Source organism: Haemaphysalis longicornis, unplaced genomic scaffold, assembly GCF_048455015.1.
Source record: "Haemaphysalis longicornis isolate Haplotype H1 unplaced genomic scaffold, Haemaphysalis longicornis Haplotype H1 scaffold_6, whole genome shotgun sequence".
In the NCBI taxonomy this organism is placed as follows: Eukaryota; Metazoa; Arthropoda; class Arachnida; order Ixodida; family Ixodidae; genus Haemaphysalis; species Haemaphysalis longicornis.
The window spans coordinates 90710921-90736492 of record NW_027526407.1 but is presented as its reverse complement, the minus strand read 5'-3'; the positions used below and the strand labels follow the sequence as shown (position 1 = coordinate 90736492).

Sequence of the window (25572 nt, the reverse complement as noted above, 5' to 3'; positions counted from 1 at the left end):
TATGTTCCTGTTTTTGTTTTATTGGCCAGTGCTTTGATGGGCTCTGGTAACTGGTGTTTCTTGAGCGGTGCGAGTACTTTGACTCTTCGCGAAAGTCATAAAACATCATTATTAGCCTGGATTTCTAATTGACAGACTAGCAGCGACAAAATCACGCACCAGTTCTCAGGTTGAACGGTGACTGTCCCGGACAAAGCTGCTTTTTTTATGGGAATGTTTTGTTGGGGAATGTGGCTTTTGTGGCTACTTACTGACATAGGAATCAACTTACAAAAACTTTATTTTATTGTTACTGGTAGGATTTATTGAAAATAAGGTTACCAGGCGTATGGCCACCTACTCAGACCTCCAAGCGATTCGAAGACGGCGGATGTCTAGCCGGAGCGCAACCTCCTTCTCCTCTTCCGTCGTTTAGCGGCGTAGCTGATGCTGGCGCATGGTTGTAATTCACGGTGGGTAATATCTGTGGAACAATACGAACTATACCCGACAACGCAGAATGTGGTCGGATATATCCGACAATGTGGTCGGATATATCGGAGCTATATCCGACAACGCACAAGGCTTCCGCAACAAACACGTGTGGTCAGACTAAGCAGGTGTATGTGTAGTATCCGGTAATTTCAACATGCGTAGCACCCTTCACGACATACTTGGTGACATGGCTTTTCTGAACGCGTTATGTGGCTTTTAGATTTTCACAAGTACTCAGCCAGTTACGTCATCTTTTCAGCGTTATTCATACAGACCCAATTAGGTGTTTTGTTTCATAACGCGTAGCTTTATTGTTGTTATGACACAGATATGTTGATCTCTTGTATGCTTCGGTCATTGTTTGGAAAATTTATTACCCTGTATGCAACTAGAAATTAAAAATCAAAAATGACATTAGGAATCTTGGTAGCTCGTGGCAAATGTGGTACAGTGGCTGTTTGGCTCGTGGTAGAGAATGAGACTGGGCGATGAAAGTCTAACATAAGATGGGAGACGATGGCTCACTCGCGGTAGCCGATGGCACGTGGCAGACATTTTCTCCAGAAAAATGTACAAATTTACAATTTGTTCAATTTTTTACACGAAGAGTCGAGCAGGGTCCTCAAGCAGTAGGGCTCCCCTCTCTGTTCCCCAAACCCGAAAACCTCAGTTTTATTCACGAAGACCCGCCTCTTAAAGAAACCCGGCAACAAAGATTTTTGGTCTACCACTTAAGCCACACGAGGCTGCTGATTTACACAATAACAAACAATCGCAGGTGTGGACAAAAATCGTCACGTTACCCCGATCTCATCCTTATTTGTGAGTTCAATTTCTGTAAAAAAAAAAAAAAACACTCCAAACAACAACGAGAAAGTCGAATTCAGAGCGCTAAACCATCAATGCTGATGCGGCTCGCTCTGAACGGGACCCTAGGAATGTCGGCTAACATTGCTCTTCCCTCCGACAAAATATTCACTTTCTTTGTTAACAAGTCGCACACCCTCCCGAATTCGTGGAGGTCGGTCCGAGCCCACATCAGAAACAAGCCTCGACCACAAATTTCCGCTGCCGTGGCGACCGGCACAGACGAGTGACGACGAGTTAACGCAACCCAGTAACTTTGGACAGTGCAAAATTTTCACAAACCGCGGAGCGTTTCTTCATTTATACGCCTGACTCTTAGAACCACCTCGTAGCCACGTTAACCTTACCGAGAGCCACGAACTATCCATCGGCTACCTGCTGAGCACGAGGACGCGGGTTCGATTCCCGGCCGCACAGGCCGCTTTTCGATGGAGGCGAAAGGCAAAAACGCCCGTGTGTGCGAGATTTCGGCGCACGTTAAAGATCCCCAGGTGGTTAAAATTAACCCGGAGCCCTCCACTACGGCGCGCCTCATCGCCTGCGTTGGGTCTGCGCGTTAAACCCTACAATCAATCATTCCATCGGCTACCTATCCATCTCCACCTGTTGCACTCTAAGAAAAAAGGGTGTGGAAGTTGCTTCCTAAAAGGACTAACTGCGATGTGTCATATGTTCGTCCCCAAAAGGATCAACGTTGCGCCTTTAGCGGAGGGAGCAACGTTGCTCCCTTGAAACAAAATTGTCGCCGGTAAACAAGCCCGCTCACTGCGCCACTCGTTGTTGCTTCTCATTATGTATATCTCATCGCCAGCAGGCTACGCATATAGTAAACACCACCTAAAGGGTTCGAGTATGCTGCTTTGACCATGTTTGAATACCTTGAGGGGCATTTTCGAGCACTACGACGATCACTGCGGGCGCGTATGAGCCCGCTGTAAGCGTTTGTTTATTTAAAAAAATCGATCGTTCGTAGATTGTGCTCGCAATTTATTGTTCAACACCAGAGCCTAATAGAAATTTCAATAGTTTTGCCCTAAAAGAGTCTGAAAAAAAAGCACAAGTCGGCGCGAAGAGCCTTTTCGGACGTATATGTAATTCACAGAGGCTTGCAACTGCGCGGAGTTGCAGAGGCTTGCAACTGCGCGGCTCAAGGGACGAACAGTGAAAGTTGCTTCCTTTTCGTACCATTTTTTCTGAGAGTGTGCGGGCATTCCCAATAGCGGTTATCACCGCCTTTAAAACGAAGAGAAACACGCTCTGCAGGATTAATCAAAGGAAGATGGAAACATTCGTGAAACGTAGGATTTGGCTCTGCCCACAGTTGTTTTGACGGGCGCCTCTCAACTGGTTCTCCGCGACAAGGAAGTGCCCCAAGACGAGTTCGTTATACGTGCACGGAACTTCCCCTCGCCTGTCGTCCCCTAGGTCAGCCCGACCAGCATGAAAACGGACACATAAAGCCCTGAAACTAAACACTACCATATCAAGATGCCACTCTGTTTCCATAAAGTGGGCATCCCGAAATAAACGCTGGTGCCCTCATAGTATGTGTCTTGTTGGAAACTGTGGAACCCAGCATTAACGGTCTGAAACAATGAATGCCGAAAGCAATTGGAGTTTTTCATTGCAAACCACTTTCCTTAATAGCGTATTTACGATGGTATTAAAAACATGCTCCAGTTGATCGAACTGTCGACGGAATGGTGTCCTATCCTTTCATGATAGCTATTTTGTGATAGAAACCCCACTAAAAAATTACGCTCGTGCTTTAGCGGGTGCTTTTCACAATAATCTCTTTTACTCGCTGTTTTGCGGTGGAGCTCGTGCAATCTTCGATTCTAAATTTCTCTAGTTACTGGTATCTACTCCTGCGGCCGAATTGCTTATCACGGATAAAAACACGAAGCAATTTTTTGAAAAATACGAAAGACTGATAGACGCTATGAGTTGTGAAGCATATCAAGTAAAAAATTGGGCCCATCTCCCCGCGAGGAGGACTCGAATAAATGCGTCGCATAGGGGGTGGGTGTATTGCGTTAACGTTTAGTGTTTGGGGAGTGGAGTTGGTGGTAGTGAATGCGTTGTATCAGCAGCTTCTTGACGTAGTTTGAATGAGTCAAGGATATAAGGTGCGTTCGTAGCCTCCCGTTCTGTGTCGGCTTTGTCGCGCAGTAGGTAGAGCACCATGTACCTTGCGTTCGCTCGCAGGGTCGAGGGATCGAAACCAGGCGCTGGATAGTATTCTTTTATATAGTGTAGGGGGAGGGGTGCGGACTACGACTACGGACGTGAACGCGGGTGTCATCGTGAGTTACTGAAATGCTCTGCATTTAAAATAGATACACCATCAAACCGGACCACGTGAGCCTCCTAGGGCGCTCCTATCACGTTCTAAGTACGTTCTGCGCACTGGCGTTTTGCAAATTGTATCCTCCTTCAATTTGTGCATTTGCTGGTCGCCGCTTCAAGCTGATGTTTGGTGCCCGATGGGAGCTGCATGGATCGCTTGATTAATTTTCAAGTACAGTCGGGATCAATTTGAGGTTGTAGCTCAGGTGCCAAAGAAACAAGCATTAGCGCCATGTTAGGGTTTGTATCAGGGTTGTATCATTCATTATACAATTAGGGGAGCAAGGCACTGCTACCTGCATTTCCAAAGTTCTGAAAACGGCTTCGTATAGGTGGGAAGGCCCGCTGATCGATGCACTCGGGATCACCTACAATTTTATTCCGACTGTACATAGCACATATCCTTATCAAGAAGGTATTGCGATAAGTAAATGAAGCAGCGAGAAAACTGAACTATAGAGGCAGCAAGATGCGACTAGCTGGTAAATCTAACATTGAATTCGTTTCTCTTACGCCCAATGGGATTCCCGACAGAAACGGCGTCGCGACGTCCTCTCCCTTGCGCCTCGGAAACAGACAACCATGTTGGAAATGAAACTCTTGGTACAGAGACGACATGTTCTTAGTCCAAGAACACTGCCGTAAAAAATGTACGGAATGCGGAAGCACCCTCGTTTAAACACAAAAATATAGGTAAAAAACAGATTTTCAAATGTCTTCGCCCCAGTATACTGAAATAGCCTGCTGCCGTGCACGTAAGTAGAGAGCGTTCTATTTCAGTGGGGGGTTTCAACGACAGTTCACTGAACGAGTATTCGGAGTAGTGTTTCTAGAAAGCAGGGCGGGGAAGGCAAGTAATTATTTTAAATATTCTTTGTAGCCATTCCAACACAAAGTGAGGCCTTAGTATCAACACCTTAATTCTCTGACAGTATAAAAACAGGAATTTTCGGAGCGAACCCAGAGATCTGAAAATAGGCATCTTTGGCGCAATCTTTCGAAGAGCAAAATTGGTTGAATACGTATGTTCTAAGTAAATCCTCAGCCTTAGATGCAGTATCACAGCTGCGGGTAAAATCGCGAAAAATAGGTAGTTCGTATTGTGTGAAAATAGAAGTGGCGACATCTTTGGCTGGCATAAAAACAAAAGAACCATTGTACCGTTTTATGAACGGTTGTAAATGCGCGGCATCCAAAAAGATACTTCATATTTTGCCATATCCAGGAACAAGAATGTCCCCCAATTGCGATTGAGACATCTCGTATGCGCACTCAAATTGTATTGTGTCTTGTACGTTAAATTACAACCTAAGAAAAACAGTTTTAGTGTTCGAGTCATTCGGTCGAGTTCCGTAAAATAAACCTGGTTATGACTACTGTGTAGTTTGGTATTGAAAGGCTCTGATTGCATCCGCACCGCACACAAATGATGGTGATACTAATGTCGCCGAATGATCAGTTCACTCTTAGACCAAGATGTAGACGTTCAACTGATTATAGATATATTACGACGAACTAAAGGCTGCAACACCGATTCTTGTGAAACTAACATGTCTTTCTGCACAGTGTTAGCTGGAAACAGGTTGATCGTAATTTTAACTTGGTGCCGAGTTTTACGCTGCAACATGTTGGTCCGTAATTGTAGCTTGTTGCCGACTGCAGAGCAACTTTTCATAAAATCCAGAGACACGCAAAGATGCCGCATTTCTTAAACCTATGAAATAAAAGTGTGCGCCGGGATTTCAAATGCCCTTTTTGTGATAGAAAGTTAATCATTGAAAATTCTGCGTTGATGGTATCATTATTGTTCCTGAAGGTTTATTTGTGGCTGTAGAATTAACTGCCATAGATGAGGCGCTCTAATGAAACTTACATCTAGAGTATAGTAATGAGAGTTTGAAGAACTTACCGTCGCTCTCTTGGTCGGCATCATCTAAGCGTAGCGAAACGCAATAGCGAGATGCAGAGCGACTGCTGCATCGTACACGTTACACAAAGTACAGGTATGCGCAGAATATCATTCATACACGTACAAGTTGTTTCTGCTATTTCAATCGGAGTTTATATATGACTTCCTAAACAATACTATTCAATGAAGTAATAGTTTTTTTTACTTAGCATTAAGGGCCCACCTTAACCCGGGAATTGCCACTGTCGTGATTTATGTACAGATGGGTAGACTGACGGAATCATTTCAGTGGGAGCCACCTTAGAAAGCACACGTAACATGAAATGACGAGATTAAACGTTTCCCGTAGTAGAATTTATTCTACAATTTTTAATAGCAACGGCAACAACTTTCATCTCGAGCTGGACGTCCTGTTGCCGTAGCAATTACGACAGGACCGTTGTAGCGTTCTGGCGTTACAATAGTGGCAACGATAGTCTAAAACTGTAGCCTTTCTTCTCTTAGCACGTCTCGCAGCATTGAGTTTTGCTTACCACTGTACCTGTTTCACTTCAATGGCCAAAGTAAATTATTATCTTATCTGTCTGGCGAGCACTGTCGAGCTCCACCTCGTGTTTTCCGGTGACAGATAGGACTGCTTCGTCAGAGGTTTACGCGATAGCAGAGAGACTGGCAATAGCTTGGAGCAGTAATCTTGAGCCTATTCATTCGTGTTTCTCTTTCGCTGTGTCTGCACGCACGTATGTCAACCAAAAACATGCGTCCCTGGTCTGAGTTCCGACAGCCGTGCATCACACTGCCGCAGGTTTCCAGGGGCACCAAGGGGGTAAATAAAACACGTTTGTGTCAATAACAACAACGGTAGCTTTCTATGAAAAACATTGATTGATTGGGGGATTTAAGGCTGCAAAGCTACATTTAGGCGTTGCTGCGCGCCGTAGTGGTGGGCTCCGGATTTATTTGTGCTACCTGAGTATCTTTGACGTGAGCCCGTGTTTCGACATAAGGGCGTGTACGCTTTTCGCCTCCAAGAAAAAAGCAGTCTCCAGCGCCGGGGTCAGACCCGCAGTCCACGGACTGGGCAGAACAATGCCTTAGCCGTTGAACCACCATGGAGGGTATGCTCATAAAACAAATTTGTGTAAAAATTTGTACTCAATTTTCTCAGTGAACGATGTTTTAGAACACCCGCTTCAGGCTACGTTGTCTATTATGACCAGAAAAGCTTCAATAGTTTGAATTTTGCAGCCTGAGTGGGACCTAAACAACCATAGGGATTTGTTCCTTTTGCGACTAGAAGGTTGAGTATGCGAGAAAGAGTAGAAATAAATTGGCTTGAAGCTCGTTCTACATCATGGAGGAAAGAGTGCTCAGGAGAGGCTCCGAAAGCAACCGGCTCATTGGGAGGAGTGTGGAAGAAGTGACGCAATTTTTTCACGGCCATCGTAGGCCGACGGCAACCGCGTCCTAGCAAGGGTGCTGAATGCCAACCCGCCGAGGCAGACTTCACTGCGCGATCCAGCCGGTAGCCAATGGTTGGCCGGGAAAGACGAAGCAGACGACAGTGGAGCGAGCGACGGCGGAGGAGGTAGCGCGTTCGCGCAAAAAAACAGCAAGAAATTGTGGCTGACCGATATGCGCGAGTAATGTCAGGGCCACTCCTTTGCTTTTTTTTCCTCCACGTTCTACATTAAGTACAGCCCGTCTTCCACGCCGCAGTTGTAATCGCAAATTATCTGGCATGGCCAGCAAAAGCAAACCTCTCCATAGCGTGTTCGTATCTCTCCGACGCGGGCTGTGAGAACCCGATAACGCGTCTGTCTCTGGCACTTCCTTTTTTAGCGAACGTTTGTTTGTGCATGAGAGGAACTCTTATCTCTTATTATTCCCGACTCTTTACGAGGGCGTTGGTGCGGCGGTCGCCAACACTTTGGTGATGCACTGGAAAACGCATTGGAAGAAAAAGAAAGGTGAGCAACACTGTGCCTATTCCATCGCCCTTGTAATACCTTCGTTTTATCTGCCGCTTTATAAGGCAGTTTTAGGGAAACTAACCGTAGCTTGGTTTTCCTAAACACAGAGACAATGCGTATATTTTTATTTCTGTATAACCATAGTTCGTTATAGCAGTGAAGGGGGACTACTCAAGCCCAAATTTATTACGCTTGACATAAAGGCCGGTTACAACGTTACTTTAAAAATAAAGTTAAATGGCCGCACGCTTATATGATACACAACTGTACTGGCGAAAGTTTGTGAAATCTCTTTTTAACGATAAAATAGTATTTTATCAACGCTGGTTTAATGCATAACTTAAGGTTGATGTCTCTTTGAATGAATAAAACGGGCGATCAACTGTTGATAAAGTACATTTGATAACAAAAAAAAAAACTTGCAAGGTTATCGCCAGGCGATGCCTGCGTAAGTTAGCCACAGAACAATACCCATGGTAAGGGCTGTGACAACAGAGGCAGTTTTAAGCTCCATTTTTACCTTTTTTGAAGTCGTGTCAGCAACATGTAATAATATTTTGAGAGGTGCAGCCTTCATGCTGATTTATGTTGAGAACCAAGTTCTCGGAATATCCTTACGGTGAAAAGTTAGGATGGTGAATTTCCGAGGTGATTGTTGGTTCTCGAAGTTCATGACAGTTGCTGAGAGTGTTTCTAAAGAATAATAAAACACCTAGCCATGGGTTGCCATAAAGTTATTGATTTCATCAAAGAGTGCGCTCTTTATTGAGATTTGAGGTGTGCTTTGCAGTCTTCCAGTAGTACTTGACTGCCCGAAATACCGTTTTGCCATTATTTAGTATTAGTGCAGGTGCAGCTATCGCTGTCCCAGAAACTAGCCGACGTTGTAGAATTGTTATTTTCGTTCATGACTGAGGTATTTTAAACTGGTCTCATTCAGGCCTAAAACCACGTTTATCTTCCTCGAAACTAAACCAGTCGGGGTCAATTGTATTCCTTGAATTCTGGCCAGTCTATTAGAATGGTTTCTTTGGAGGTCTGTCAATTTCCGATACCACTTTTTCACTTTTCTGCCAGTTTTACATTTAAAAGCCACCCTCTTCATCATCTAGGTTTCACGGCAGGATGCAACACCATCTATGTGATGATAAACGCGTCGTATTGACAGAAGTCACGCAAGATGGGACGAGAGGGCAGCTCGATAAGCAGAGGGCAGAGTCTTAACCAAAAGAAAAACTATAAGACAACGTGCGAAAAACCATTGCACTGGTAAACACTTACGGTGTAAATAGATGTTTGCACGTATTTCAGCTATCTTCGCAACACTGATTACGGCAGCTCCACTAAAAAAAATGCTTGCAACAGCACTTCACGGATGCCATTTTTAAATCGAAAGCTGTTGATCCAAGTTTCATAAAATGCATGAGGTACGAAAAATTCTTCCCAGGTCTACAAAAGTGCACAGAAAATCGAATCGTAAAGCGCAAGCCGGGTGTCACGTGCCAGGAAAGGGAAACAGCAGTGCTGGGGAGGTTGGATAAGTCTCAGAGAATCAGCGAATCTGCGCGCGCTGGCGAACTAGAAACCACCTCGCCGGCGGAGAGAAGGCCACTGCCGCACCTGAATCACGAGCCGCCTAGAACTTCACGATAACGGTGGGGGGAACAGGTTGCTTATAACAATAGTGAGTGAGCAAAACTGTATTCGGAGGGTGCTTGTGTATAGCGGTCTGGGCAAGGGGTGACGGGTGGTGCCGAAGACTTTTAGAGAAAGTTGACCCGCAGATGAAGAGAATTTGCAATGTTCTAAGCATCTCCCTGATTTTCCAAGCCGTTCGAGTGCTTATCAGTGTTCCTGTTCTCAGTAGCTCCTATGCCGACAAGGGTAAAATGAATTACTGCGGCGGCAAACTCACAAACGCCTTGTTCCTTCCAACGTGGGAAAATTGTATAGTAAGACTTCATGGTTGGCAACTTATCCATGCAATCTGTGCACTCCTTCCCACACCCACTTCTTCTTCAAATTGGTGAATTTAGCGAGGTCAAGGAAAACCAAAACAATCACCTGCTGAAGAGTTTACATGATTTACATTTTTAATTTCTCCCATGCCAAACTTCTTATTGCTCTTGTTGGAGAACCGTTTTCAATTCTATTATATTACGATATAAGTAAGAGTAGGCCCACTGAGCATGTCATCTCGAGTGTAGGCAGGTAGCCCAGGTGTTCCGCCTAATTTTGTCCCCTGTATTGAAATCCCAAACGCACAGAATAGTTGCGTCGTTGGTTTATGAAGTATATCGCGTACGCTTAACATAGCCTTCCAAATGAAAAGTGAGCCGGCTTCCTAACTACCGCTTAAAAAAAATAAATTGTCATTGCGCAGAAAACCTGATGGAAGCTGCCGTTAATGTTTGAGGTCCAGAAAAGGACTGCTATGGAAGTCACGCCATTATTGAAAAAACTGGTAGCACCGGCAATGTTGTGTCTGTGTACGAAATCTCAGGACAGTGCGAGCAACTCGTCGGTAGTTTGAGACGGTACTTATTTCTTCTGATGTGTATGCTATCCTCGGCGAGTGTTTCAGCTGACCTGTAAAGTGACATGATCTTTATTACAACATGGAAATCACTCGACGAAACTGGTTGTATTGTTACTGCGAAGCGGTACATGTCAAGAGCCCCCCCCCCCCCGCCCCTCCCCCCCTCCACCCTCTCTAGTTTTTATCCCGGTGAAACCAGTTTACTAGGCACAGCCCCAACCGCCAACGCCTCGTTCAAAACTGTTTTCGCCTCGCTACCACCAAGGGCTCTTTCACGAGTTGCGCAGTCAACCGACAACGGTGGTAACGCCGTTATCAGGTTGTGGCGGAGAATGAACAGAAGCGCGATTGGGCGGGAACACGACGCGAAAGCCGCCGCTGTCGAACATGTAGTTGCTGCCGTTATCGCCTCAAATTCCACTTGGCGCGAATCCTTCCCGGTTGAAGAGCAATTTGTCCAGTTGGAATGCTGGCGTGAGCCCACAATTCTTCTTTCGCTTGCCTTTCGCTTATCCGGGACACATTTTCACCGGTGTATTTTACGGGTGTGATTGCGCCAACCACCCGTTTACGATTTAAGTGAGTACGGGTCGGGGGTTGATGGAGGAGGTCGTGCACGTGCAGCTGGGCTTCATGCCATTACCATTGACGAGTCCGTTCGGCTGGTGGCAGATTTAAATATTGAGATCCCATTGCTCAATGTGCTCTGCCAGCTTTCCTCCGTGAAGCGGGATTCACATGATGTTAAAATCCCGTCTCTGAGGCTCGCAGAGCCCGCTCACCTGACCAGTTTTAGGTTGCACCCCCTGGCTGGAAACACCCGCGGATGCTACGAGAAAAAAAGCCGCTGCATGATTTCTCTAGACAGCATTGAAGCTCCGCGAGGAATGGAACCCGTTTTTGACACTCCGGTAACGCGGGTTTAGGTCGCACTATGTACGAGGGCGGCTTTTTCGAGAGGGCGCCCAGTGAAAAATTGCAAGAAAAATTTCTGTAGTTTGTGGTATTTTCGCGTGTCGTACTGTCGTCTTTTCGTATTCTTGTCGCGTCGTGAAACTGATGTTCGGTCGTGTGTCGTATTCCTGTCCTGATTTTGATCTTACGTCGTGCCGAATACCTGCTTTGTCGTAATCCGGATGTTTCATCAGTAGTTGCACATGGTTTGAATTTTATTGCCCTTTGTGAAGAGTAGCGGGAATGGTAGTTCTGTTGTTACTAGAAGAATGTTTGCCGTTCAGAAAATTGAATTTGTTTTTATGACAGAAATGTGTGCCGCACCAACAGATGCCTTTGTCGTAACAACAACACTTCTCATTGTCACAACAGTCTTTTGTCGTATAACCGGTATTGTTGTTAGGTTTTTGCGGTATTCCTGTTTTGATTTTAGACTGGGCGTGGTCAACACGTGTGGAAGGGACAAGTGCGGGCGCCAGATACGCGAAGCTGGGCGTTTGCGACCACAGTGGGCGCTCGAAACCTAGGATATCTCGGGTGTGCCTCCAGAAAGCCGTCTCGCTTCCTCCGCGCTGTTACCTGCTGTTCGCACCGCCACGCCGGACGGTCCGGTGAATAGGTGTTGGCGTCATATCTCCGTCCGCATCCGCGCGCCTCCTCGCCGGTCGCGGGAATCCCACTTAAACCGAGCGGCTTGGCTCTGGGTTTGCGTGGTACGGAAACATTAAGATGCATGCGACGGGGAGGGAAACGGACAGCCACATGTTTGTCCTCTAGCATAAAGCTCGAAGCATTCAAGGTTATAACTCGCGGTGGGAGATGCCCATTTCGTGCGATTAGTAGAAGAAAATTGAGAATTTAAGAAGCGTCGGCATGAACAAAAGGCCGAAGGAGCGCCAAAACAACGGAAAGCCGTTGCCACCACCGTTGCCAAATCTAATTCCAGCTCGTCGAGTAGCTGTGATTTCCTAACGGATTAACTGATCCTTGATTGCTATATAACGACGACGTGAGCCTGTATACTCATTAAGCCTAGAGCGTTTTCAGAGCGACATTCTCGACGGTGTATTTCACGTCTAAGCATGAGCACATAAACTGCGGCCGGTTTATGCGTGCATCGGATGGGAGAAGAGTGGCGGGGGAAATCTTGCACGCCCTTTAGAGGTTTCATGCCATTCCCGTCGAAATTCGTTCTGCTGGTGAGAGGTTTAAACCTGGATGTCAAATGGCCCTATGAGACATGCCTGGCGTCTTCCATGGTCGAGCGGATTGGTGTGTTACAGAAACAGTAAGAAGCCTACGACACAACAGCGAGCCAGAGAGCTCCATATTTTTCCGCTAAAACAAAGCTCGCTTGCTTCAATTTTCTTTCATCTAATTGGCTAGAAAGCATGCTCAATCCCAGATTGTCAACAAACGTGTTTTCTTTCGTGCACTTGGTTTGCTGCGTGCGTCCAGCTCGCAGGTCATATTCCTCGCAAAGTGGAACGGGTGTATTTTTTTACAGCGGAGCCGCTGTACAGGCGTATGGTCAGGTGTTGCACGAATGAAATACGAAGAAAATATCGTGCACTTGCGTCGCGGCGAGCGGCCAGCGTCCACGGTACGCGCAATGGGTTTAAAACAAAATCGTTCAAAAACCTCCACTAGCGAGAAAATGCCCAGCGATTGTGAACGCGTGCCTCGCGGTGACCGCCGAGTCCCCGGCTCGCGGAATGTTTTTAGCAAAAAGAAAAATGAAACTACAGCGCTGTGGTCAAGCGCTTCCTCGCGTGAAAAATAACTCCAGCGCTGATGCTAACGATAAAACGACAACCTTCATAGGAGAGGTCACCGCGGCAGCGGCATTCTCTCGAAGCCATTATGGATAATTGCAGACAAATCTACGCGTTTGCTACTACTTCCCGAGAGGACTTCCCGATCGCGCCACCGCTTTCTCGAGTCGTTGACGAAGAGCTCGTGGAAGTCTACAACGCTGAGAATGAATTTGCATCCACCTCTCGCAGCAAACCATACGACGACATCTTCGATGCGAATGAAAGCGATTACTAGCACCACATTTATGAAAATAAACAATCATACTGAAACCTAACTATGTGTGCGGAAATTTTCGCGATTTAAGTCTCGCGCGTGAGTGAAGGCTTCTCTAAACTTTTTTTTTTGTGGTTTCTTAAACGCCCGGAAAATGCTAGCGCCAAGGATAAGTTTTTTCCCCTTTGCATTAACCACTAAAGCGCCTACTGCTGGGTGCAATAAACGTTGCACTATTTTTTTATTGCCTGCATGCGATTTCCTGAGAACGTATGGACAAAATGATACGAACTTCACGTTTTATGGGGCGCGGGCTTGACAATCAATACATCTCTTGATAATCAATCAATGATAATCAATCAGTGCCGCCTTGATAATCAATACGTGGACACAGTTACGGCGAAAGCGTCCCGGATTTTTTTTTTCAGAGGAACTTTAAACACGCCCCTACAGGTTTGAAGGAAACCTTGTACACCACTAACATTAGGCCTGTGCTAGAATACGCTTGCCAACCATGAGATGCATTTACTAATAAAAATATTGATAAGTTAGAGCGTGTCCAAAACCGAGCAGCAGGCTTCGTCACAGCCAATTATGATTGCACTGTCAGAAGCTCGAGTATTGTTGACGAACTTGGATGGAAAACTTTGGCAAAACGTCGGAAAGTATTGAGGTTGAAATTTTTATTTAACATTCTAAGCGATAAGGCAGGAATCCACAAAAGCATTTATATACAAGAACCTCATTACATCACTACTATACGAGATAACCCAAGAAAAAGTAGACCGTATCAGTGCCGCATTGATGTCTTTAAATACTCATTTTTTCCTAAAACGATAGAAGATTGGAATGCTCTACCCAGTGAAATAGTTGCCGCATCTGATGTTCAGGTTGCCATCGTTGCTTTTGTGATGTAACATGTAACAGTAGTGTATTATGCTCCCCCAATGTGTTTCTAAGTGATGTTGCCCTTTTTTGTATTGCCCTTTTTCTGTGATTGCTTTATGCATCAAAATTGTAACCCCCCCTACAATAATGCCATATCGGCGCTGTAGGTATATGTTATAAATAAATAAATAAATAAATAAATAAATAAATAAATAAAATCTTGATTCACATTCGTGTGGAAAAAGGCAGAAAAGATGGGCCCGTAAGTGTTTGTCGTGCCACAATTGAAAACAGCAAGTATCGGCACGAAACCGACGCTGTAATTGTGATATCTCGTCAGATTATATAAAATAAATTTGAATATGAAAGATCGCAGCGACAAGGGTAGAAAATATATCCCCATGTGTTCCTTAAGCGGAAGGCCACATGGCTATTGAAGGGTTCTATTGAAAGTACGTAAATGGAGTTTTATTACCGCTTCTTCTGTGCCGACTGTAAAGGATGCGACTTTCATTGCTTTTATTTGATGACGTGGTCTCATTGCAGCTGCCACTGGCGCTCTCCGGAATGATTCCCTGTTCAGTTTGCAAGAAACCTGTGCTGCGAAAGCTCATGAAAGAGCACTTATCAAACTGTCTTGCTACCATCAGGTCACTCACAACTGAAGATGACTGGCCCGATCTCTCCTCAAGCGTAAGTGGCACATTTTTTGTACCTGCATATCGAAGAAGCCAGTAAAGTGCTTCTGAACGATTGATTGGGGCACGCATAGCTGTGTTATAAACGAACAAAGCGCCCACAGAAAGCAATCTGTGCAGATTCTAAGGTGACCTGAATGGCGAACTTCGCCGCCACTGAAGGCGACTTTCTAATATTATTAAGTGCGAATCACTTTATAAGCGACCGCGAACCTTCCGCCGTCCGCATAGCAACAGCTGCGGGTGCGCGCGCTTTTCGTCTTCCTTAGCAACGGGTGGAGATGGGCGCGCGCAGCCTGGCCGCTGACATGGCACATACCCACGTGGGAGATTGGCCAGGAATAAGTGCGAATGCACTTCTTAAGCGAGCCTGAATCGTCGCGCTCGCATAGCGCCTCCTCTCCCCCCTCGCCTGCTCTCCTAAAGCCCCTTTACTACTCTCCAGCTCGCAACACCCTCTCTCGGCGCGCCAGCCAGGCCACTACACTATATAAAAAAAAAAACAGCATCCGGCGCCAGGTTTCGATCTGCGGACTTTGCGGCAGCAGCGCGACGCTCTACCGACTAAGCCACGGACGCGACTTTTTTTTTTTCTTTAATACATGGAAATTTTAGAGAGAAGTCAGCCAAGACAATTGACACACAATATAAACACTAACAGACAGAAAAGGGTAAGCCCGTCAGTCTAACAAAGGTCGGCACCAATTCAAAACTCAGGCAAGCAAACGCACGCATCCAAAAGATGCAGCCACTCTGGTGGATCACTCTGCGTGACGTAAACGCTCCGTACCAACGCCGCCTGTTCCCGAAAAATGACCTTGGTCGGCCTAGGGGGTTCAGCATGCCGATCAGTCATGCGGCACTTCCACAAGCTAAACAAACCTAGGAGCACAAAAACGTCATACGGCACCCGATTAACGTCCTCAAATGGCAAGAAGCGAATGGTGTATGGGGTGATGTCACAGTCCTTTTTTAGTGTCCGTTGCAAAACGTCCCAGAAAAACACCGCGTCACGGCACAGCACAAAACAGTGGTCAATAGTTTCTGGTTGGTTGCACAAGCGGCAATTGTTTGACCAAGGGATCGACATTCCTTAGTCTCACAGCCATGTTTTAACTGGAAGCGTTTGCGAATGAAGCTTAAAGAAAAACGTTTTAGCATTTGGCGGCACGCACATACGCTTGACACGGTCTAAAACATTATTCGTATGGTCCCGCAAGTATGGCTGGCGATAAAGAGGCACGGGGAATAGATTATGAATAAAGTGTTCGTCATAGCTGTCCTTGAAAGACTAAACAGGTACTCCAGAGAAAACCGCGCAGTAAGGAAATGAAAAGTATCTACAACTTCTTTTAGAAAACCCCATGGCGGCTTTTGGTTGACCTCACCCGTAGAAACAAGGAGAAACGGCAAATGGTAACTTATACGCTCTTGAATTACAGTACGTAAAAATGGATGCTCCGCCGACTTGTAGAAGAAAAACCGAGACACAAGTTGGTGCACAAACAAATGCATTAACCCAACACCACCAGACCGTAAAGGAAGAAACAAATTATCTCTGCGCATTGGCTCCCATTCAGATCCCCACACGAAGGTAGCAAACACTCTGTGTAGAGCCTGGACTTTCGCCCGCGCACAGTGCAGTACCTGAAGCACATAAACAAGCTTTGCTACCAAGAAGACATTGCAGACTTGCGCACGGGCAAATACAGAAAGTTCTCGCCCCATCCATGCCTGCGAGGCACGCTTGACATGCGTGAGTGCTGAAGACCAGTGTGGTCCTGAGTTCCTTATTTGGTGCAAAGGCACGCCAAGGTACTCAAGCGGTGTGCTGTCCCAATTAATACCTGCAAATTTGGAAGGTTTGGTTCCCCACAGGCCAAGCCAAAACACCTTAGTTTTCTCCATATTCATGACCGCTCCAGACACGTCACAAAACTCCTTAGTCAATGCAAGGGCTTCGTGAACACTACGCTTGTCAACACAAAAATAGGCAATGTCATCAGCATACGCAAGAACTTTAACTTCACATGACGCTAACGAAAAACCACGTACTCTTTGACTCTTTTGTATGCTAACACAAAGAGGCTCTATGTACAGTGAAAACAGTAGCGGCGATAGAGGACAGCCCTGTCTAACAGACGATCTGATCTGAACTGGCTTCGAGAGGATGCGATTGACGACAAGTTGTGTAGTGCAATTCTTGTAGCAAAGCTGAATGCCTCTATATAGCACATCACCTACATTAGCCGCTTCCAAAAGTGCAAATAAAAAGTCGTGAGACACCCGATCAAATGCTTTCGCAAGGTCAATTTGGATAAGGGCCACCTGTTCAACCGAATCAGACACGCATTCCAATATAGAACGAGCAATATGTATATTCGTTTGAATACTTCTGTTCCGAATACCGCACGTTTGGTGAGAACCAACTAAACTAGAAATTACGTGTTGAAGACGGTTAGATAAAACTTTGGCGAATATTTTATAGTCAACATTGCAGAGAGAGATTGGCCGATAGCCCTCTACAGATCTCAGCTTGTGTTCATCCGCAGTTTTTGGTATTAACACTGTGTGCCCTAAGTAAAAGGTAGGGGGCAAAACACCGTGATCGTATGCGGCTATGAATATGTCCAAGAGGACTGGAGCGAGGATATCAGAAAACTTCTGATAAAATTCCCCGCTCAGTCCATCCGGTCCAGGGGTCTTGTTTGTCTTAAGCGAAGAGATGGCAATCTTAACCTCTTCCAGTGTAATAGGGCCGGAAACCCCGGCACACTCATCATCCGCAAGGCTTGGAAGTGCCCCAATGAGAGAATGAAAGCCACGCTCTTGACCCACGACATTGGAGCCACCAAATAACCTGCTGTAATGAGCATGGAATGCACCGGCAATATCAGCTGAGTCAGTATACCTAGTACCATTATAATTAATCTCAATTATCTCTTTTGCAAGAGCCGATTGGCGCTCATCACACAGCGAACGGCGAGTGGGATAACTGTCATAAAACCTTCGTGTTCTGGACCGAATTAATGCACCGTGGTATTTTTCAGTAACATATTGCTGCAATTGTCCTTTAGTTACGCCAATTTCATCTATACTTGATCCAGGCATTGCTGCCTCCAGTTCGTGAAGGTCCACCAGTGTACGGGAAAGTTCACGAACATGAAAGCGTTTTAGAAACGCAAGACGAGCTGACTCTTCTATAGCCAAGTTTCGCACCTCTTGCTTAAAAAGATCCCAATGTGTATATAATGAAAGCTCAGCTATTGCAAAAGTGTTGTGTAAACACTCCGAAATACTTCTGCAAAAGATTTCATCTGCCAATAAGGAGACGTTGAGCTTCCATAGATCCCACTGAGGCAGCACACCACGCGGCTTTGAGCTACCGAAGTAAACAGATACCATACAGTGATCGGTGAAAAAAATAGGGCGCACAGTATAGTCGGAAATCCCAGAAACTTCTTCTGCAGAAATGTAAATTCGATCCAGGCGTGCATTCGAGGTACACTGAAAGTGAGTGAAGTGCACGGAACTCCCTTTCCTCTCTCCAACATCAAGAAGACCATGCTCGTGCACTAGATCAGCCAGGATGGCTGCGCTGCGGTCATATTGCACGCTAAGCCTAGAACGATCCTGCACATTACATACACAATTGAAGTCCCCCATGAGGAGGACTTTTCTTTGCGTACGTAGAAAATCCCGAACCGACAGAAAAAACGACGTACGCTCACGACAGTTCACGGGGGCGTAGAGGCAAATGACACGCCACTCAACACCTGCAATGACAAGGTCACAGCAAATAAACCGCCCCGAAGTATCGGTGCTACACGAGAGACAAGAAAACCCTATGCCCTTGCTGATGAAGACAAAGCATCCCCCAGACAAGCCTGCGGAGTGGCTAACACAAACACTGTACTGCTCTAAGAAGGGCTCTTATGCTGCCGATATGTCCTCATCTCCACAGAGCTTTGTTTCCTGAATGGCCGCAATGCTCACGTCCATCCGTTTAAGGAGGCGCAAAAGCTGGTACTGTCGTCTCCTGTTCCTCAAGCCTCTCACATTAAGTGTGGCAGCGTGCAGTGCTGTGACACTTGCCATACTGTGGGAGCATCTCACGTGTCCTTGTCACCTCCAGATAAACCACCCTTGCGGATGGCCTTGGATGACAGTACCTTTCCTGGCTTCTTGGAACCAGCCAGCGGCACAAGACCACTAGCCAGAACAGCAGCGTCGGAGGAGTCCAGTACGGTGGACGCCTGCTTTTTGCCCGCGATGGATGCCTTCTCGCCATCCACAGGAGCAGGCCTTTTCATCGGCCCGCTGCTACCACCCGGAACGTCGTCAGGCAAAGCCACAGCATCCGCCCAAGATGATGAAGCAATCTCCATGGGGCAAGTAACGGAAGCATCGCCCCCAACGTCACCGGGAGACAAGTCGCTCCTCTCATCATCGCTGGCAGGCAGTGGTACTGAAGCATGGTCTTCCTCCAAGGCGTCAATGGGAGTCGCGGAATCCATGCCAATCGGCTCCCCCTGCTCATCACTTGTCGATCCGCTTATCACTTGACCAGGTGGCACCGTATGGGGCTCCACTTGCTCACTCTTCCCCGCTGCAGGATTTGTTGGCACAGCCTCGGGAGGTCCAGCCAACACTGGCTGGTTAACTTCCCCCGATGCGTCCACTACCTCCGTGACATCCATGACATGAGCGGACACATCTTCATCAGTTGGTAATTCGTGACCTTGTCGGAGCTTGTCCGCATATGTCATGACACACCTTTCTGCGGTGTGGCCATACCGACGACACTCGGTGCACCGTGGGGTACGACACTGCCGCCGTACGTGCCCAATCCTGTTGCAACGCAGACAAAGAGGTGGTCTGCCAGGGACCAGTACAAGGCACTGGCTCCCATAAATGTCCATCATGTGCGGTATGTCAGCGACCGAGACGCCATCCTTCAATGTGAGGGACACCTCCCGAGCTCCGGTCTCCATGTGGTTCATTCCTGGACACCTCCACATCTCTCTAGCAACAGACTGGGTAGTTCCGAATGGTTCCAGCGCTTCAGAAATCCTCCGGTTGTCCAAATGGCGCGGCACCCAAAGTAGCTTCATTTTGATGTTTCTCGTTTCCGGGTCAAACACCATACACTTTAGTCCCTTGACGGTGATGTGCTCGAGCTGGACTAGCTTTTGCTTGACACTGTTGGAGACGCAGGTAAGCATCCAAACGTGACTCATTTGATATTGTCCGATGCACAACACATCACGGAGGTTGATAACGCGAGCCAACGCATCCCTAAAGTCAGGAGCCCGGTAAGGACGGCCTTTCAAGTCCGCATGCAGGAAAACGGTATTCAAGACAACGTTACCGGTTGGGAGACGAGGAAGAATGATCTTGTAGTTATCCATATTATTTTCAGACGAAGTAGTACCTCGGTCAGTGACCGATGCGCTGTTTCCAGCTGAGAGCATGAAAAGACACAGCCGTTCCGAACGGCGTCACGGACGCGACGTTGATATCAGTGTTAGTAACGCGCCTGATATCTTTAACGCATTCAGACTACGTCGTCAGCGGCGTGCGTTGGCGACTCAGCGGCGTTATAGCGGCTTGATAACTGCGTGGTGTACACGTGATACTACAAACCCGCTAGTTCTGCATTCTCTCACGTGACTGCGCCTCATCTCCCTTCACTCCGGTCGGCGCTTCGCAGCTGCGGTGTGCTGCGGTGCGGTGCGCTCCTCCTCTCGAACATACACGTTAATTCACCAAGATTTCGGCAGAGGGACAAACGAGGCGTGTTAAGCCGAACGTGATCACGAGGGGCTGTAATGTAACTAACGGGCAAAATGCCACCAAACTTCAACAAACTCCCCCTCATAGCATCACCCCGTGCTTCGCACTTCCTCATACTCCCCTTCGGGGAAATGCGGGGGAATTTTTTTGTGCCGGTATCGTGTACCAAACAAGAGAGAGAGAGAGAGAGCGAGAGAGAGAGAGAGAGAGAGAGAGAGAGAGAGAGAGAGAGAGAGAGAGAGAGAGAGAGAGAGAGAGAACTCTTTAGTGAATGCTGAACAAGTACCACAAATGGCGGGGCTTGCTATTTTGGAGGGAATGAACATAGAGAGGTGAAAAAAAGAATAGGGGGAAGAAGTGCGCAGCAACAATGAATAAGCGGGACAAGGAACTGAAACCAGTTTGCAACGTGGAAAGAAATCAGAGCACTAGGAGAAGCAATCTGAGGATGAAAAGGTTAACGAAGCTCGATTAATCTTAAGTCAGACTGAATATTTAGTAGAGCATTTGTTCTTAGCGTCACATCAGCGTGATTGTGCCAGGGACCAAAAAAATCATGCATTTTTAAAGAGTTTACGCGTAGCAGTCGCACAACAGTGCTGCGGAAAGTAATGCGATAGGGGCCGTATGTCTTCTCTCACAGAGCACACAGCGCACAATGGCGAGGCCGCCCATCCTATCTTGAAAAAGAAACTACGAGTGAAGGCAAGGTTTGGACGTAGTCAGAGAAGGACACCCTGAGTTTGCTTTTGCAGGCCTCGCGAAAAATGAAAATTGCTCTGAGGGTCAATCGCAAGCAGATTACTTTATTTAAGGGTACAAAATTTAAGAAACCGACAACCTAAGTTGAACGAGCTTGCATCTTCTGCACTGATGTAAGAATTGTTGATTAGAACTTCTTAGGCTTCAGTGACAGGGGTAAAGAACACTAGGAATATATTTGGTCAATTCTACGATATTCATTCAGCCCGGTATTCATTTTTTAGAATGTTCTAAACTATGACACCAACCTGGAATAAACTTTCGTTTGTTTGAAACCCAATGAAGAGTCGATGCCTTTATCTTGAGCTCGTCGACGTCACTCATTTTGTTCTAGTGCCGATGGGGTGTTTCACCACTGCTACCTTAACCACAAGTAAAAGATGTCAACATGTCTCATTCCCTCTTAACGACTGAAAAAATCGATATCATTAGTACACCTCCTTCTACCTAAGGACTTTCCTACTCTGTATACCTCCTTCTGTTGCCATAGTATGGTCCTCCGTTCCTCTCGATCACACTCCTATTTGCCCCTCTTCCCCTGAGGTTTGCTTATTTTCTCTCCTACTCCCTATAAATGCTTCATTTTCGTCTGTCCGCCTTTCCCCCTCCCTTGTGCCATTTTCCCTCTCTCGATTGAACTGTCTATGGCCAACTTAATTTACCAGTGTCCAGCTCCACTCCTGCCATACCTCTCTCCGTATTTCCTTACCTGTTTACTTTTAACTTTACCCAAAACCATACATGCTCGCTTTAGTATTTTGGGATAATATTTTTTTCCACCCTTTTTCTCCGAAATTTTAAGTTACACTTTCAACGTCTGTAACCGTGCTTGAAAAATTTAAGAATTACCCATGCAGAAAGAGACACGGCAGCGAATTCAGGGTAGCCTAATGTGCGGCTTAATCTTGCGATGTAAACAATTTATTCGCAGCTCTACTTATTGTGAAAACAATCTACCCGAAAATTTAGTCGAAACGCGAGCCTCAGTTTGTCTCTATAGAACGGTTGAACCGAAAACCCGACGCACCTGGTTTGGATGTCCCCTCAAATACTGCAGGGACGTAGCACCTATTTTCAGTAATTTTGAAAGCCACATCAAGTTCAAATTTTGGTTTAGCCAAAGTAATGCTTTTAATAACTTTTTAGTTTTTAAGGACGATGTTTTGCTGGTTAAAGTACCAGAAAAAAGGTACTTTGAGCTCTGAGGCGGACTAAGGTCATATATTTTCCAGAGCAGTGGCGCTTTCTATGGCACGGTTGGGATAAAAGAGACGTGCATGAGATGAAAAAAGGAAACGCTGATGTATCCTCTGTTTTATTTGCATTATTTAGACGATGTTTAGAACCAACTTCCGTGTCTTGATATTACACCATTCTGATTGCAAAGATGCTATTCCATGAACCGATTTAATGACCGTTTATATTCAGGTGTTACGTCATTGTGTCATGGAATAACTTTTTAGTTTTTAAGGACGATGTTTTGCTGGTTAAAGTACCAGAAAAAAGGTACTTTGAGCTCTGAGGCGGACTAAGGTCATATATTTTCCAGAGCAGTGGCGCTTTCTATGGCACGGTTGGGATAAAAGAGACGTGCATGAGATGAAAAAAGGAAACGCTGATGTATCCTCTGTTTTATTTGCATTATTTAGACGATGTTTAGAACCAACTTCCGTGTCTTGATATTACACCATTCTGATTGCAAAGATGCTATTCCATGAACCGATTTAATGACCGTTTATATTCAGGTGTTACGTCATTGTGTCATGGAATTTTTTTTATTTCTTTCTCTTGTGCCGACAGGTATTGCGTGCCGAAGCATCTTTTTATATATTCTATTCTTTGCAGGCCTGCACATCTGCTGGCGGTGATGGCGATGCTGCCGGCAACCAAGAATGGGGCATGTACCCGAAATCAACAACGCCTGTAAAAACCTGTGCTCCTGTTCTTCACGGCGCATAGTCATCTAATATGGCTCACATAAGAGCAAGAACTGATAGTCACTATTCTTGGATACAAGTACTCGGAAGGTTTGGGCCAATAGAGGGAAAGGAAGGGAAGGGTAGTTATAATATTAGGATATTATATTGCAGTGTAAGCATTAGTTTCCATTTCTTAACCAACTGCTTAACGTCTCAGTGCTCAACGTCTTAAGGGTTTCACTACTCTGAACTACTGTAGCATTAGCTTCTGACGGAGACCAAGTACGTAAATCTATATTTCCGTATGTTATCAGAAAAAATACCCTCCCGTATCGTACGTTTTTATTCTAAACGGTGCACGGTAATTTTTCTATTTTTGAAACAGAAATGTATTGTACGAAGGGCATCTTCAAGGACAGTATTTCGTACATGATTTTCTTTTAAAGTTACTGAAACGAACTACTTTTGCGGGAACCTGTTCGTCAGAGTTTCGATTATATGCTCATTATGCTTGGAATTTTTAAAATGGGCTACGAACATTTCGTCATACATTTTTTTTCTCTCGCTGTATTTTCTATTTAAAAGAGAAAAAAAAACCATCACAGTTAGGAATTCCGGAGGTTCTTAACCTTTCGTAACCGCCGTCCGTAAGAAGGATGTCAAAACGCTTAGATATGCCAAACAATACCAGCTTTCCCAAATAGCTGTTAGTTTAGTTGAACATACCATAATGCCAAAATTTTCTAATTTTAGACAGCATGGGAAGAACTACCTGCTTCAAGGAAAGCTGACAATTGGAGGCTTCGGCCACACTCACCACAGAGTGCATGGAGTTCATATGTTCCAGTTGAAAACGCCGTATTTCGATGAAGTGGCGGTAAGGATACAGTTTTTTGTACAAAAAGTTATACAACGCTGACATGTGTCCTTCTTCTATTACTGCGAGTGCATTCTTATATTGTTGTGAACAATGTATTTGTGAGAACCTAATTTAGGCACATTCGTACTGATTTTGTTGGAAACTGCCCCGTTTTACTGAATGATTTATGGGTTTTTGAACCCGTGGGAAGAGGTCCACCGACAAGACCAAAATCGTAATCCGCTCCCCCAACTGATCGCGCGTGCTTGGGGAGATATACAGTCAAATATCGATACATCGAATTTCAAGGAACCGCTAAAAATAGTTCGTTATTTTGAATAATTGTTTTAGCAGAAAAATAAAAAATGCGCGGTAAAAATTCCGGCCGTAACGAAAGCATCCATCCGTCTTTACTGGGAACACCCGCAAAATCGCTTTAGCCTGTAACGCGGGTCTCGATGCACGTTTATTAGACGAAATCGGTTACCTTTTCCTGACGTATTCCACTCAACTACTGAAAGACGAATGATTCGAAGCTGTCCACGTTCTTGTGCACTGCCTCGGTGGCATTGGTGCACCTGCTAAGAAAAGTGCGCATTTTTGCTACGCACTGCAAAACATCGGCGTTAAACACGGCTTCTTTGCCTGGGCTTGCGGGCCTCGTATCAGCGTCGTTGTCGTCGCTCTCGGCGTCCTCGTTACTGGTTCCGTCATCGCGACGAACGGTGTTGACGATGTCTTCAGTCGTCAGTTCAGCAGACCGGCATGCTTCATCGTCGCACAGCACGTAATCTTCAGAGGTTACTGCAGCGTCCAAGGAGAGCTTCATCCACGGTGAAAAAGCCGATGACAGAGGCTAGCAGCATAGCGGCGAGACCCCCAAGGGTCGGCGATTGCGATATAGCTAACACGCACTTAGCATGCTGATGATGATTCTGGTGCATGTCCACCATTAGCCGTCGTTCGCACCAACACGAGTCATTTAGTACACTCGGAATTCGTTATTTTGAAGCGTTGTTTTATAAGAGGATGATGAACTTCGGTACGTTATTTAGAAATAATCGCTGTTCTGAAATTCGGTGTAGTGAAATATTTTTACATAGAAATTATAGGGGATAGGGTAGGAGATTTTCAAATTGTTCGTTAATCTGAAAAAGTTGTAAATCTGAGGTTCGCAATAACGGGATATGAGTGTACAGTAATACCTGCTTAACTCGAACTCGCATGTCTCAAAAAATCGGCTAAGTCAAAATTTTCCAAGGCACCGAACCATTTCCTGTACGTCCCACGTATTTGCTGCCTTGTATTTTGAAGTATTATTTGGCTAAACAGCGGAAATCTCGAAATATTGACTGAGAGTGGAACGAAAATTTCGCCGCAATGGTAGATTCATGCGCAGAAGCACGGCCACTGGACTGCGCCCCCCTCGTGCGCTCCTCGTGTGCGCCTCGTGCGTGCAGTCAAGCGGCCGTGATAGAGGTGTGTCGTGAGGAGAAAAACTCAGTATAGAGCGCGGGTTCCTTTACGATTAAAAAAATTTGTGGAGCGCAGGCG

At 45.9% G+C, this 25572-nt stretch overlaps 2 protein-coding genes across 4 annotated transcripts in view; one reads left to right on the top strand and one right to left on the bottom strand.

Annotated features, from left to right (window-relative positions):
• The first annotated feature begins 6851 nt into the window (after positions 1-6851).
• The window catches only part of LOC144141024 (TNF receptor-associated factor 4-like), a 32870-nt gene continuing 14149 nt past the window's right edge, over positions 6852-25572 (top strand). Inside the window, exons 1-4 of one of the 3 annotated variants that reach the window (XM_077672506.1) lie at positions 6852-7569; positions 14531-14677; positions 23086-23163; positions 23913-24036. In XM_077672506.1, coding sequence (XP_077528632.1) covers positions 14652-14677; positions 23086-23163; positions 23913-24036 — 228 coding nt within the window. In that variant the 5' untranslated portion in view covers positions 6852-7569; positions 14531-14651. Of the gene's footprint in view, positions 7570-10506; positions 10691-14530; positions 14678-23085; positions 23164-23912; positions 24037-25572 lie in introns of those variants that run through there. The other 2 variants (XM_077672503.1, XM_077672505.1) reach the window with 2 other exon arrangements.
• On the bottom strand, positions 18795-20156 carry LOC144141672 (uncharacterized). Its single transcript, XM_077673202.1, has one exon. It carries the CDS (start codon positions 20154-20156, stop codon positions 18795-18797), a length of 1362 nt encoding a protein of 453 aa, XP_077529328.1.

What these genes read in the sequence shown, in the direction of transcription:
- LOC144141672 (XM_077673202.1), bottom strand. Translation starts at nt 20,156, where the DNA reads ATGCTCTCAGCTGGAAACAGCGCATCGGTCACTGACCGAGGTACTACT.